At 48.3% G+C, this 15,255-nt stretch overlaps 1 protein-coding gene across 12 annotated transcripts in view; it reads left to right on the forward strand.

Moving 5' to 3' along the window:
• LOC135899163 (sodium-coupled monocarboxylate transporter 2-like) overlaps window positions 1-15,255 on the forward strand; it is an 83,227-nt gene that overhangs the window by 59,463 nt on the left and 8,509 nt on the right. For 5 of the 12 annotated variants that reach the window (XM_065428422.1, XM_065428420.2, XM_070539576.1 and 2 more), the window contains 2 exons: window positions 11,626-11,693; window positions 12,117-12,155. The exons of 2 other annotated variants lie outside the window; for them this stretch is intronic. In XM_065428422.1, the coding sequence (XP_065284494.1) occupies window positions 11,626-11,693; window positions 12,117-12,155 (107 nt within the window). The remainder of the gene's footprint in view (window positions 1-11,625; window positions 11,694-12,116; window positions 12,156-15,255) is intronic. 5 more of the 12 variants (XM_070539574.1, XM_065428424.1, XM_070539577.1 and 2 more) reach the window with 1 other exon arrangement.

The following is a 15,255-nucleotide window of genomic DNA, read 5'->3' on the forward strand; positions in this document are numbered from 1 at the left end:
CGGACGCAGGAGGCGGCTGGCGCGTAATTTGAAATCATCTTGCGTCATTGTCCCCCTTCCAAGAGTGCATCGTCCCGATGCGCATACAGGAGGCGGTGGTTTCCAGACTTTCAGGAATTCGCAAAGTTTGTAGGCGGAAGCAGTTATTGCCTGTCGTAGTACGGTTTCATTCGGACGACATGGACGATTTCTGTTCGATGCCGCCGTCGTGATGAGGTTACTTGACCTTCTGGAGCAACTTCGTAGTTCAACGGACTGATTCGGCGAATTATCCTATACGGGCCAAAATAACGACGAAGAAGCTTCTCTGATAGGCCGCGCATCCGTACGGGAGTCCACACCCATACTTTGTCTCCAGGGGCATACTGGACGTCTCTTCGTCGCAAGTTGTATCGGTCCGCGTCAGTTTGTTGCTGCTGCTGAATGCGGTGTCGCGCCAGCTGCCGTGCTTCTTCAGCTCTTTGTGTGAACTCGCTGACGTCATTGTCATTTTCGAAGGTCTCATCTACTGGTAGCATTGCATCGAGGGTTGTGGTGACGGTTCGGCCAAAAACGAGTTGGAAAGGTGTCATCTGAGTCGTCTCTTGCACAGCGGTATTGTACGCAAACGTGGCATACGGTAGTATCCTGTCCCATGTTCGGTGCTCCATGTCCACGTACATGGACAACATATCAGTCAGTGTGCGGTTCAGTCGTTCAGTCAGTCCATTTGTCTGCGGATGATATGGGGTGGTTTTTCGGTGATTCGTATGCGTCAATTTCATGATGGACTGTGTCAAATGGGCAGTGAAAATGGTTCCTCGGTCCGTGATGAGAACTTTAGGAGCGCCATGCCGTAGTACTATGTTAGTGACGAAAAAATCAGCGACTTCACTGGCCGTTCCCTTGACAAGAGACCCTGTCTCGGCATATCGAGTTAGGTAGTCAGTTGCAACTACGATCCAACGCTTTCCCGATGACGATGTGGGAAAGGGGCCAAGTAAGTCCATTCCCAGTTGTGCGAATGGAGTTTCCGGTGGCTGTATCGGTTGTAGGAGGCCTGCTGGCTTGAATGGTGGTATTTTACGTCTTTGGCAGTCCCGGCAGGTTCTTACGTAGTGTTGCACAGAGTTCAATAACTTCGGCCAGTAATACTTCATGCGGATGCGTGCGAATGTTCTGCTCACTCCTAAATGTCCTGCTGATGGGTCGTCGTGGCATGCTTCCAATATCTCGAGTCGTAACTTTGAAGGTACGACGAGCAGAAAAGTCTCTGCACTATGTTCAAAATTTCTTTTGTACAGGACATTGTTTCGCAGGACGAACGACGACAAGCTGCGGACAAAAGGTCGTGGAATGTCAACAGGGTGTCCTTCTAGGTAATCAATGAGCAGGCGTAAATCCGCGTCGGATCGCTGATGCTGAGCCATTTGCGATGTTGTCACAGCTCCTAGGAACGGGCAATCGTGTTCATTTTCTCCAAGCGTAGATTCCTTGTATTCAATCGGTGCACGTGACAAGCAATCAGCATCACTGTGCTTGTGACCGGACTTGTATACAACCGTTATATCGTATTCCTGCAGCCGTAGACTCCATCGTGCTAGCCGTCCAGATGGGTCTTTGAGATTCGCAAGCCAGCACAATGAATGATGGTCGCTGACAGCTCGGAAGGGTCGGCCATATAAGTATGGTCTAAACTTGCTGATGGCCCATATCACCGCGAGGCATTCTTTTTCTGTGGCTGAGTAGTTCACTTCAGCCTTCGACAGTGTTCGACTAGCATACACAATGACTCGTTCCTCTCCGTTTTGCCACTGAATGAGAACGGCACCGAGTCCTAAATTGCTTGCGTCTGTGTGAATATCAGTTTCGGCTTCCTCGTCGAAATGAGCAAGAACTGGGTGGTTCTGAAGACGCTTTTGGAGCTCATTGAAAGCATTCTCCTGCTCATTCAACCAGACGAAAGGCGCGTCTTCCTTTGTTAGCCGCGTTAGTGGTTCGGCGATCCTTGAAAAATTTTTGACGAAGCGTCTGTAGTAGGCGCAAAGTCCTAAGAATCGCCTAGCAGCCTTTTTGTCGGTTGGTTTTGGAAATTTCTCCACGGCCGCAGTCTTCTCAGGGTCCGGGCGAATGCCTTCTGAACTGACGACATGGCCGAGGAAAAGAAGCTCGCGAAAGCCGAAATGACATTTCTGCGGTTTTATCGTCAGATCTGCTGATCTAATAGCTTTCATCACAGCCCGCAGTCGTTCTACATGCTGCTCGAAGGTGGTCGAAAAAACCACGACATCATCAAGATAAACGAGACAGGTTTGCCATTTCAGACCGGTGAGCACAGTGTCCATCATCCGCTGAAACGTGGCAGGTGCGGAACAAAGGCCGAATGGAAGCACTTTGAACTCATATAGTCCATCTGGCGTCACAAATGCCGTCTTTTCACGATCTCGTTCGTCCACTTCTATCTGCCAGTAGCCGCTTTTGAGGTCCAGGGAGGAAAAGAATTTGGCATCTCGTAGTCTATCTAGAGTGTCATCGATTCTTGGAAGTGGGTACACATCCCGCTTTGTGACGGCGTTCAGCTTACGATAATCAATACAGAAGCGCAAGGTCTGGTCCTTTTTCTTTACGAGTACCACAGGCGACGCCCACGGACTTGCCGACGGCTGAATTACATCATCTTCCAGCATTTCCTTAACTTGACTTCCTATAGCTTCTCTCTCTTTTGGTGACACTCGGTAGGGATGCTGGCAAATAGGCCTCACTGCTTCGTCGACAATTATCCGATGTTTGGCAATAGATGTCCGCCGGACTTTGGATGACATTGAAAAACATTCGGCGAACTCTCTTACGAGGGCTTCTATTTGCTCCTTCTGTCTGGGCGATAGACCTGGTTCGATGTCGATGGCTGCAAGGACAGAATCCGCATCTTGGAATTTCGATGTTGAAATCTCTGGGATGCTCAGGTCTGTAACTTGGACGAAGTTATTAAGGCTGGCAATAACGGTTCCCTTCGCGACATGTTGCACCTCATTTCCAAAATTAGTGAGGAAAACGTTGGCACATCCACCACGCAGCTGAACAAGCCCTCTTGCCACGCAGATCCCTTTTTCGAGTAGGAGACTGGTGTTGCTGTCGGCAATTCCTTCGCAGTCACTGAACGCGTCGCTTCTTACTGCGACGGCTACGCTGGATCTAGGAGGAAGCATCACGTCGTCATCGGCAATGTAAAGGGCGTCGAATTTTTCTTCAGTGTTGAATGCTGCGATAGCGTGCTTTGTTGAAAAGGAAACACATGATTCCCGCAAGTTGATTACAGCGCCATTATCCTGCAAGAAGTCCATGCCAATAATCAAGTCTCTTGAGCACTCGGGAAGGACGATAAAGCTAGCGACGTACGTGAAGCCTCGTATTCCTATTCTAGCCGTGCACTTTCCAGCGGGGTCGATGAGGTGTCCTCCTGCGGTGCGAACTTGTGGCCCTTTCCATGGTGTCAGCACTTTCTTCAGTTTCCTGGCAAGCTCACTACTTACTACCGAGTAATCCGCACCTGTATCCACTAACGCGTTCACTTCGTAACCGTCAACAAACACACGTAAATCGGAACCAACGTCGCTCTTGTGACACTGGTTTCTGAGTCCCTCGTCGTCGCTCGGAGTCATCGATGGAGGTTCTTGTCTTTTCGCGTCGGCAGCGACCTTACCTCCTGAGGTCGCTGACTCTAGTTTTCCCGAAGCGGGCTCTGTGAACGGCGTCTTGGGGAGCTTGAAGACGGGCGGGGGCTCGGTGACCGATGCCTAAACGGCGCTGCTGATCGAGGTTGGTGTTGCTGGTAGGCGTATGGGGAGCTCTGACGAGTGGACAGGTATTCTTCGATTTCCGATGGACGCTCACCATTTCGAGGGCAAGGTGCGTTCACCGGAAAGCCACGAAGCCCTGCCTGGCGATAGTGGCACATTCTGTACAGGTGGCCAGCCTCCCCACAATGGTAGCAGAGGGGTATTCGCTCAGGAGTGCGCCATACATCAGCCTTCCTGAATCTTCTCTCGGGTGGCGGCAGCGTAGTTCGAGGCATCGAGCTATTCATAGAGGAAGTGGCGGCGACGTCAGCACGTGCGGGAGTTTGCCGCAGCACATCGGCATATGAGACGCTCGGTTGGCGCAGTCGTAGCGCTTGGGGCTGCGCACTGAGCTGTGGTTCCCGGACGACCTGCCTGACCTCTTCACGAACCAGGTCTGCCAGGGAAGAGGGAGTTGGAGCGTTGTGGTCAAGCCGTAGCCGCTGGAGCTCTTCTCGCACTACAGATCGCACGAGCTCTCGTATGATCTCCACGCTATTTCCAAAGACGGCTGGAACTGTGTCTACGGAGGTGATGTTCATCTCCCGGTTGTACATCCTTGATCGCTGTTGCAACGTGCTTTCCATTGTTGTCGCCTCTGCACGAAACTCAGCGACGGTGCGCGGCGGGCTCCGAACCAACCCTGCAAACAGTTCCTGTTTTACGCCGCGCACTAGATGACGTAGTTTCTTGTCCTCGCTCATGTTCGGATCGGCTCGGCGGAATAGGCGGGACATGTCTTCTACATACATGGCCACGCTTTCGTTATTACGCTGGTTTCTTGCTTGCAGGGCAGCTTCGGCCCTCTCCCTGCGGTCGGTACTCGGGTAAGTTGCCAGCAACTCCCGTCGGAAAGCATCCCACGACAGAAACGTCGCTTCGTGGTTTTCAAACCACGTTCGAGCGCTGTCCTCTAATGCGAAGTAAACATTTCGTATCTTGCGCTCTCCGTTCCATCCATTGAACTCAGCGACGCGCTCAAAGCGTTCCAGCCAGTCCTCCGCGTCTTCAAATGTGTCGCCGTGGAAAGGCTCTGGCGTCATTGGCGAGTTGACCACGATGTGAGTTGGCGTGGTTTGAGTCGTCATCTCGGTAGCGTTTCCGCTAGCAGATGCTGACGCTCCGATAGAAACCGGCAAAGGGGAAAACTCGGGGGGCTCACCACGTAGGCGACGACTGCTGCGTTGGTGAACAGGAGTCAACTCGATGGGTCCAAGTCGCCGCGAGTCCGGGCTCCTTTCTCTGGCTTGAGAAGGGCTTGAAATCATACCCCGCACCTCCACCAGATTTGTAACGCACAGTGAGTGACGTCGCTTTAATCAATCTACCTTGGGCGAACTTGTGCCCGACAAAGAGCTAAACGAGAGCCTCGCTAGAACGTCCACAGTCTTTTCGCAAGAGACCCGCACCTCTTCTTCTTCCCTCGTGTCCCGCGCTGATGGCACGTTGCTCCGATTGCGCGTGCCTTGCGGGCCCGTGTTGCCCGCTTCACTGCCGCTATCTTTCGCAGGTAGCAGTAAGCAGCTGGACGGACGCAGGAGGCGGCTGGCGCGTAATTTGAAATCATCTTGCGTCAATATTGAAAGGGGGATTTATTGAAGTTCTTCCCAAGGAACACAAGTAACTCTACATGTAAGACCAGTCCTAGCTCTGGCCATCAGCAGATCGACCTTGGTTTCGTGCCGAAGCGATGGAACTGCGCACATCGCTACATGAATATTCCCCACTACAATATATGCATTTGTGACGCCTGAGGACGCAAATGCTGGAGGAAGGGACGACAAATAAGCACGCGTGCTTTAGATTAAATGCAGGGCGTCTCAGCCATGGCACATCTCTTGCTTCTGACATGACACAGTCAGACAATACCAACCTCATTAACCTGTCTTGACTACGCCGAAGCCTCTTCTCGTCCTCTGGTGGGTCCGCCAGAAGACGTTCCCATTGTTCCGTCCTGCTGAAATTAATTCGTTCGGCAATCCCAAAGCTGCCATTACCCGTTGTGACGTCTGCGTGGAGGGCGAGAGACGTATTCTTGGAGCACGCAAAGAGGAGATGAAAAGCTTTATACAATATGTACAGATGCAGCAGATTTCATCGTACAAGAAGCGCTAAGAGCGCAGTTCTTAGCGCTACTTGTGCGATGAAAGCAGTTTCATTGGCACAATCGACATCCGCGCCGGGGCAACTTATGTGCTCTCGAGACTACGTCGTGAAATGGGGACGAGCGTTCCATAGTTTCACTAATGCGCTTTAATACTCTCATCGACGGCAGATCAGTCATCGCATCTCTCAGTACAGGAGCTACAATTATTCGTATCAGTGAGGCTGTGTAGAGACAACTATGATTTCAGTTGATTTGAGAAGGCTGATATTGAATGCATTTCTACTGAACAACAAATTCTTGCACTTACCAATGCTGTTCCACTCTATCGAGCGCCGTACACACGTTCGCATGTAGACAAAGGTTAACAATTTGATGTCATTGCTAAACAAGGTGTTGTGGGCCATTCGTTGTCCCCGTATCCCGTCTTGGTCATTCTAGCAAAAACGAACGTGACGGACGTGTTCTTTTATGTGTTGACCATTCGCTAGCTGAAATCAGTAACGGTGCCCGATCACCAACCGATTCCATGTATTGTTGACGTCCACGACCACTAGGGCAATACAAAAAATTTACTGTGCTGAATGCAACGTCCGGATGCTGACGTAACCGAATGCATCCTGATGACATTAAAAAAGCCGCATTTGTCCCTACTAACGGCTATTATGAATGACTGGTGATGACAATCGGGTTAAAGGACGCTTCTGCTACATATGAAAGAGCTATGAAGTGAGCAATAGCGAAGCATCAGTCTACTAATGAAGCCCAATACTTTGACTACGTTGTATTATACTCATCGACCTTTGACGACAATCTGCGACACCTCGAAGGACTGCTGAATGTTTTAAAGGCTGATAATATCAAATTGAAACGCGAACGTTGCCAGTTTGCAAAGTCCGGCATCGAGCATTGGAGTCACAAATTTCAAGGAACTGTGACACCTGAGGAAAGCAACGTTGTTGCATACTCGATTTCCCAGTAAGCAAACCAGAGAAAGCTATCGAGTGCTTTCTCAGCACCATAAGTACTTACCGCCAGGACAATCCTTATTTGAGTAATCGCTCGTACGTTTACAAAATTTCTCCGCAAAGACACAACATGGACAAGACTCAAGTATGCGAACAAAGCTTTTGGGAACTGAAGAACGAATGCTTCACATATATGACGCTTCAAGACCGTGCATTATATGGGATGATCATTTGCTGAAGCAGCCAGAAGACTAAATGAAATGAGCGTTTCCATGGTCTATTATTCCCGTAAACTACTAAAGCACGAGGTACGCCTTAGTTGCGATCGTAGAAGCACTCGATAAATTGCATTGTTATGTTCATGGGAAACCGTTCTCTCTTGCAACGGATGATTCTGCGCTTCAGTGGCTGAAGAATGTGAATAATCTTCAAGGTCGTGTCCTGAGGGGGTTGTTCAAGTTGTCAATGTACGAGGTGAACCTCAAACACCAGAAGGGCATAAGCAACGTTGAAGCTGATGCACTCCTAGGGCTCCTCTATTTGAGCTGTTCTCACTCACCGAGCTTCAGGACTGTGACAACCAGCGCCCCAAAGGAACGTACTTGTTATAAAACGACATGGTCTTCCTCAAAAATAAATGATTAGGGAAACATGCGTGCCCAATAAATGGCGCCCAACAATTCCTACGAACGCTCTTCAACATTTCGGGCATGTCCGCTTGAAGAATATATGGTCGTTCCTGTCTCCATGATACTGTTGGCCTAATACAATAATCGACGTTTCCAGCTACACTCGCCATTGTTACATATGCCAGAAATAAAAGAAGACAAATGAAAAAAAATCTATGCATCACTTCATTCACTTCCTCCACCTGAAGAGCCTTTAAACTCATTGCCATGAATAGTGTTGGTTGATATTTTTTGGATATACTTTCCATAAATATTTCTTTCCGTCGTTATTGACCATGCCTCGCTATGCATGGGCGTTTGCTCACAAAAATGAAAACTGCAACGTGTATATTTCGTTCTTGAAAAGCATTTTTGTTGCCATGAAACCACGAAGGTTTCTTTCAGACTGCAAAGCAGGGTTCACAGCAGGAAAATCGAAGCAGTTGCCATAATCTCATCATCCACAATGGAATGGTATTGACGAGCGGACAAATGAAACCATAGTCACCAGACTTATGTGCAAGATTAATAATGAACCATTGAAGCCTTGGACTAAGCTGCTCTCTAGGTTCATCAATGAATACAACAGAACGGCCCACGAAGTTATTAGTAACGCAGTTTCCTACCCGGTGCACGGAATTTCATCTTATCCGGCCACTTGAAGCAACGAGGTGAAACGGTTGAAAAATCAATGGAAACTGCGGTTAAGAACTTGTTCACCTGCCACAGTAAGAACAAAGTTACTCACGATAGCAAGTGCCTGCTGTATGATTTCCAAGTCCGTGACACATATACTTTATAAGACACCAAGGCATTCCAAGAGCGGCAAGTTCAGTTCCGGCATGGAAGGATCTTACAAGATTCTACGCAAGGTCTTACCCGTGAACTATGAGAGGCAGCGCTCAGTGTCGCCCCTAGGCAGAGACTGTGATATTGTTCACGTCAGCAAATCGCAGCGTTATTTTGCACCTCCCTGGCTGAGATTTTCTCCAGAGAAGAGGTAAACACGCGATCATTGAATGCAATGGCTCGAGAAGCGGACAACGAAGTGCGCGTGTTTCAGAAAAAAAAAAGAAGTACAGCGCCTCAGCCGCCGCAGGTTTCTTGCATCCTGCATTATATATATGAAGACCTGATGCCGACCAAAACGTCGAAATCAAATGTTTGCTTTTTCTCTTCTACGTGGGCCGGCATTTCTTTCAATTTAGGAAGGAGGCCCTAAACCGTTTTTTATCGCAGACGAGAAATGCATTTGAAATAAATATACTATTTCAGAAATGTTTTGCCTCAAATGCGTTGGCAGAAGCGGAATTACTCGTAACCAAACACACCGTTAGCGGTGCTTTCACTCGTTCTTCAATAGAGTGTTTTAGCAGAATGTTTTTGACGGTCCGGTCCGCTCTCGCGTACCCGCTCACAGTTAGCGGAGCGGCGGACGAAGAATCAGTTTTAGCGGAGCGCCCGGCTGCGTCCGAAAGGCATGTGCTTGCCTGACGCTCCACCTTGCCGCAGAAGGTAAAACCGTTATGAACATAGTATTCAAGTTGTAAGAACTGCCGCAATAAAATAATATATTTGGAATTGCTCAAGTGTCTGAAGGCATCTCACGCAATACATTGCATTTTCATTTCTTATATATATATATATATATGTATGTATATATATATATATATATATATATATATATATATATATATATATATATATATATATATATATAATCCTTGCATTAACAAAGCCGTTACGCTGTGTTGTAGCCAATACAAGGTTTTTTGCACTTTCAGTACACCTAAAACGTGGTCCGCATAAACAAACGTGCACACATGGCATGGTTCCGAAACGGGTTCATGGCCACAACCTCCCGAATAGAAGAAGATCTTCGTGTCTCCTAAAGTGTACTCTTGGTTCGCGCTTTACAAATCCCGCTTCAAATGACCTCGTGGACGGGCCATCACAACTGGGGGCAGCCATTTTGCCTCGCTAGACCCGCTTGACGCGCTCGCCGCGCTCCGCTGAGAAAGCTTTCTAGCGGAGAGGAGGCTCCCGTCCGCTCGCCCGCTCACTGCTGAACGGGTCGCGCATGCGCACTTGCGCTTCCGCTAGCCCGCTGAGCGGAGCGGACCGTCAAAAACGCTCTGCTAAAACAGCCTATTGATGTGCACTGCGAAAGGCTACGGCGGAGCGGGTTTTGCGCACAACTCTCCGCCTACTGAACTTCACCGCGGCGCGCAGTTCAAATTTGATTTTGGGTGGTCACGTAGGCGCCAATATTTCGGATTTTGGCACCTACTACGCGCCAGACGCGGTTGTCCTCAGCGAGCCGCTGTGCGTTGAACCAGTGGAGTCGTCGCGGCAGTCCACGGTGGCCGCGGTACCTACGCTACGTGGCGCACGTAGAAGGGACACGGAACTGCAGCGTTTGCTTTCTGCACGACAGAACAAGAAGAGTGAACGGTCGCGCTCATATGCTCCTGTATGGCTGTGCTACGAGCTGCGGACTGCATTTGTCCTGCACCAGCCTGACCGACGGATAGTAGCCAATTAAGACTTGTGCATTTCGAAGGTCATTACGAAGCCAAGGCGTGTAACCAGTAGCGGCCAGGATTGAGCAGGTGCTGGCAAGCGTAAGTGTAGTATGACCTTAAGTCTTGCGTAGTTCGGAGCTAGTTTAATGGTTTAAACTATTTAAATTAGCGAGACCTGACATCTACGACACCGATAAGCAGGGTGGTCAAAATTTGATTTAAGCGCGGGTTGCCGCCGCCGAGCGGGAGCAGTACCTAATTATTGTGAAAAATGGAAAGTAGATTTTTCCTTATTTTGAGCCTGCTTAATATACTGTGTTAATAAATATACACAGTGAAAGTAGGAACAAGCACATTGACCCTAACGCCTTTCTTGATTGATGCCAATAGCAGCCGCGTGTGGGAATCCGCTGTATTACGAAACAATGCATCTAGAAAAGAGTGAGGAGCAGGTGAAGAGGGTGTTTGAGAAAAAGGTGACTTTCCGGTGGAGAAATATGGGAGAGGCCTTTGCCCTGCAGTGGGCGTAACCAGTCTGATGATAATGATGATGATGATGATGATTCCGGTCCGCTTGCGAAATCCACACGCCGAGCACTACAGAATTTGGCTGGCATATTGACAGCAGCGTATGCGATGCGCAGAGTGTTCGTTAACAAAGCCCGAGAGGAGGTTCCAGTCCTTTTTAACCACTGGATCCGAAGTACTGCGTTGATATATATATATATATATATATATATATATATATATAATTATGTACATTGTATTGAAGAAGAAGAGCACAAGGATAAGGCCAGCCAGATCGTCAGTTCCGTTCCTGCAGTGCAACCAGTTGGCCAGCCGGATCGCCAGTGCTTAGCACGAGCGTGAGCCGTTCGGGCAACCAGCTGTTCCTGCTCGGCGTGACCTTCCTTCTCGATTACGAACAGACGCTACCAACTGAGCTGTTCAAACACACCGTTACAATATATATATATATATATATATATATATATATATATATATATATATATATATATATATATATATATATATATATATATATATATATAACTACAAAAGAGGTTATGATCTTTTCTGCCCAACGTTATCATACCAATTATCGTCATTTCTTTCCATTTCTTTATGTTAAATTCCAAATTTCAGCCGCATGTTTGTACACTGTCGAGTTACATTGCACTTTTATTGCCCCCCTTACTCAATGGTCTGTCAAGGTGCCTGCAAAGTATTTTCAATAAATAAATAAATAAATAAATAGACAATCACTTAGGGGGAAAGTTTACCTCTGTACGCACTAAATTCGTCTGTAAGAAATAATGTTCACGTGAAACAGGGTTTAGTGATCGCACGTTTTATATGTAAAAGGAGTCTTATGGAGGTCTGGGTAGTCTTGAGGCAGCTAGATTGGTGTGTACACTTATGCACACTGATTCTCGCTTGTGCAAGGCTCCACCCAGACCAAGTGCACGAGCGAGAAAAATGATACGATCCAGAACAACGAATCCTGCAGCCGAACGGGACTGAAAAGCTCTTTTGCATTTTCAGCACTGGCATTGGGAATTTTGATGACAGTGTGCAGTATGCTCTGTGCACACATGGGCTCAATGACACAGGTAAGGAAGGGATGCCACTCTTGTATATTTAAGACTGAGGAATGGCGGTCAATAAAGATATGACATAATAGATGGCGTTCATGGGGCACACAGGCGTGTTGACCATGACCTAAGGTACACTGTGCTCAAAGAAAACACGGGGGAAAAAACGTCATGGGATGTCGCCATCATTGTCTAAGAAAAGCTGAATGCCTGTTGAAATACTTCGTAGTAATTAGATGACGACGAGGAACGTGCGGTTCACTGATTAAAAGACTGAACCAGGTCGTGTCTGTTCCATGTTTTCTGGCAACCAGCGAAAAAAGACGTCTAATCGGATTTGAAATTTTGCTTCTTTATCGCAATAAATTTCTTTAGAACGCAGCCTTATCTAATATTTTTTTTTCTAACAATGTCTTCTCTTTGAAAATTGCCTGCTTGCAGAACAATGCCGGTGCTGTACCATCGGTCCTGATTTACAAGGTACGATGTTTCTTTAAAAAGTATTGTCTATCCTTATATATGCTGGGCAAGTAGTCCACGTCAGCTGACCTTTTTCTCTTATTGCCAATTCTATGGGCACTCTACGAAACTTTTGCGATCAGCTTCGCCATCGGGGTCCCCGTGATGTCCCGTATAAAGTGCAAGTGCGATAACATTGCGACCGCACGGCGTGTAATGTAGGTGCGAGCGAAAGCTTGCGAGGGTTAGCCGAGAAGGATGGTGACTTGATGCGGCGGTGTCTTCTCGCGCTCGCGAAGGTGGAAGGCGGGTAGAGTGAGCGCCGATTTCTCATGCTCTCAAGGACAGCGATATGAGCAGGTACTAGTAAGGGGGCAGTTTAGGGCGCATCTTCTACTCCAGCTGCGGCGGCTATGAGTGGCAACGCGCGTCCTAGCTTTGAGGCAATCTGTGCTTGGTTCGAAGGCTAGCCAACCGGAGATAGCTGATGGCTTCATGTGCACTGTGTTCTCGGGCGCCTACTTCGCTGGAGCGAGAGGCTGCACGAAGGGGAGACGTTCGCCGCTGCTGGCGCTTTTCATCACGCCAGCGTTCTGACGATGAGAGTCCGCCATCATAGACTGAGGTATACGTTCGTGTTTGCCTTTGCACGCGTGACAACGTGCTCGTTAATTTAGTTGGTAAGCGAGCGTTTACAGCAGGTTCTGAAACTGATGAAATGACTAACCTTACTTCGTATAGCTGTCTAATAATTTGCTATTGCAATCAATGCTTCGTCCGGTCGGGTGAAATTGTGGCTTTCTTTATACTTGCAGCAAGTTGTCTGTTTTCTTTTATTTCCGTTGCTGAAGTACAGTTCGTAGCTCGAGATCCTGAACATGGTGGTTGTGTTCTTATGACGGAGGTAGAGTAAAAAGGCCTGCTCGACAAAACCGGTGCACGAGATGATTAGCTAGCTTTCACGAAGTGCTGATCAAGAATTTTAACTGGCCTTACGCGTGGATAAACAATAGGCTCGTGCTTGCATTTCCATGTTTATCCTGAACCCCCACTGTAGACATTGTTTAACAACCGTTTAACCGACTATGTTCAGTGCTTTGGTTGATTGAATTTTAACTCAAAAGTGCTTTATTCCGTGCTCCACAGAAAATCGGTGCGGTTCACGTGCGTCCCGCAGTCATCATCACGCAAATTACCTGGCATGTTTACGAGATGGCGGCACTCTGCCGTTTTGTTTCGGAGAATGATACGACACAGAGGTGGGAGGGAGGGATTGCCCGCGAAACGGGGGGTATCGCTGGGAGCGATTGAAAAGGAAAGGAAAACGGTGCTCCCACCGGTCACACGCTTTTTTTCGTACGCCCAGAGATGCCGCTCGCCGAACGCGCGCTTGCTTACCTTTGAAAAGCTGCTTAGGTGCGTGCGCGCGCAATGCCGCCACAGCTTTAAGAACACCGCAGTTTCGCCACATACACGATCACCGCCACGTTGGTTGTGCTTACGGCGACTAGAAGCCTCTTGGGTTCTGCTTGCGCTGCGCTACAGTACATGGCTCGCGTGCTTGCTGTTGCTGCGACTGCTCTGCTTTGACTTTCGAGCGAAACTGGGAATAACAGAAGAATGTGCATACTTCGGAACTTGTGTTTACGAACATAAGAATGTGCCTACTTGCAAACTTGTATTTACGGATAAGAAACCTGCCACGTATCCTTAGAATTTAACCATTGCGTTAGGCCCGATTCGTCTGAAAAAAAAATTAACCAACTAAAAAAAAAGTCACAGGCCTGCTGCACACGCAGCACATTCGCAGCGTAAGCTAGAGGAGCAGCTCCATGGGAGCTCCATTTTCGGCACCACGCACTAGAGGGTTTTCGCGGCGAAGTATATTCGCAACGTTTTCACGAGAACGATCTGCATTGTCCGCCCGGCGTCGACGGCGAGCTGCGGTTTGCCCTGCTCTCTGCACAGCGGTCTGCTGAGCCCGAGATTGCCCGGTTGCAGCTGCGCGCGTAGCTCCACGATTCGCTTCTTCAGGTTCGTGTCTTGCGAGGAGGCGCCATAACGTGCACCGAAGATTGAACACAGGTACCGAGACTACGTGGTGCACATGTCACATCCTTTGACCCGTGGCGCAGTGCGCTGCTGTGGTTGATGTGATGATAATGGTGCCATCCCCTTCGAAACGGGATGGGGAGAAATAGTCACTTAGCCTATTATATCCAAGGTCAGCTAGATGCCGCAGGCAACGGCTATGTGCAACTGCTACATGTCGCGACACCTTGTGGAATATAATGGAACGCAATGCCGTTCCGTTATATTCCACAAGGAATATAACGCGAATATAACATCGACCCTACGCGGGGCGCATGTCAAATGGCACAATACGACGGTAATGATGACGCTGCTAATTTAATGGCAGTCCCGTTGAAACGAGACGGTGAAAAACAGTCACCTAGCCTACTTTAAATAATCTGGTATGTCTTACATCTTTTTCTTTACATCAATATTTGTAGATATCCATTATCTTCTTTTACTTCCTCAAGACTTTTCTATCTACCTCGTACCGCTAACTGTGCAACTGCTACATGAAGAGATTCCTGTTGTAATAATATGCAACTGCGCTGCAAAGGGCGAACGTATAGTCGCGGTGCGGCGCGAATATCATATTGCAAGGCAAGTGGCACGATACGATGCTAATGATGATGATGATGTATTGGCATCCTCGTTGAAACGTGGCGCTGACATAATCACCTAGCCAGGTTGATTTGTGTACGATCTTATATACATTTCCTTAAACTTCTCTTTCTTCCTCAAACATCCTTTAACGGCCTTGTACCCCTACATGTGCATCTGCTACATGGCGTTCTACCTGGTGTAACAATAATATGCAAGTGCAGCGCGAAACGTGCATGTATCGAGGCTACGCAGCGCTATGTGCTATGTCAACTCGCGCTCTTGGACGTGTTTGTAGGGCATGCTTTTCCGCTGTATGCGAGTAATTGCTGACGTGGCTCAGTGGTTGAGGTGGTAGAGTAGCTGCCTCTCACGTAGCGGATCCCAGGTTCGATCCCGGCGTCAACTGGGTCTCTTCTTTCTCATTCCCGGCGATAGCTGTTACGGA

This window comes from Dermacentor albipictus, chromosome 5, assembly GCF_038994185.2.
Source record: "Dermacentor albipictus isolate Rhodes 1998 colony chromosome 5, USDA_Dalb.pri_finalv2, whole genome shotgun sequence".
Taxonomy (NCBI): domain Eukaryota; kingdom Metazoa; phylum Arthropoda; class Arachnida; order Ixodida; family Ixodidae; genus Dermacentor; species Dermacentor albipictus.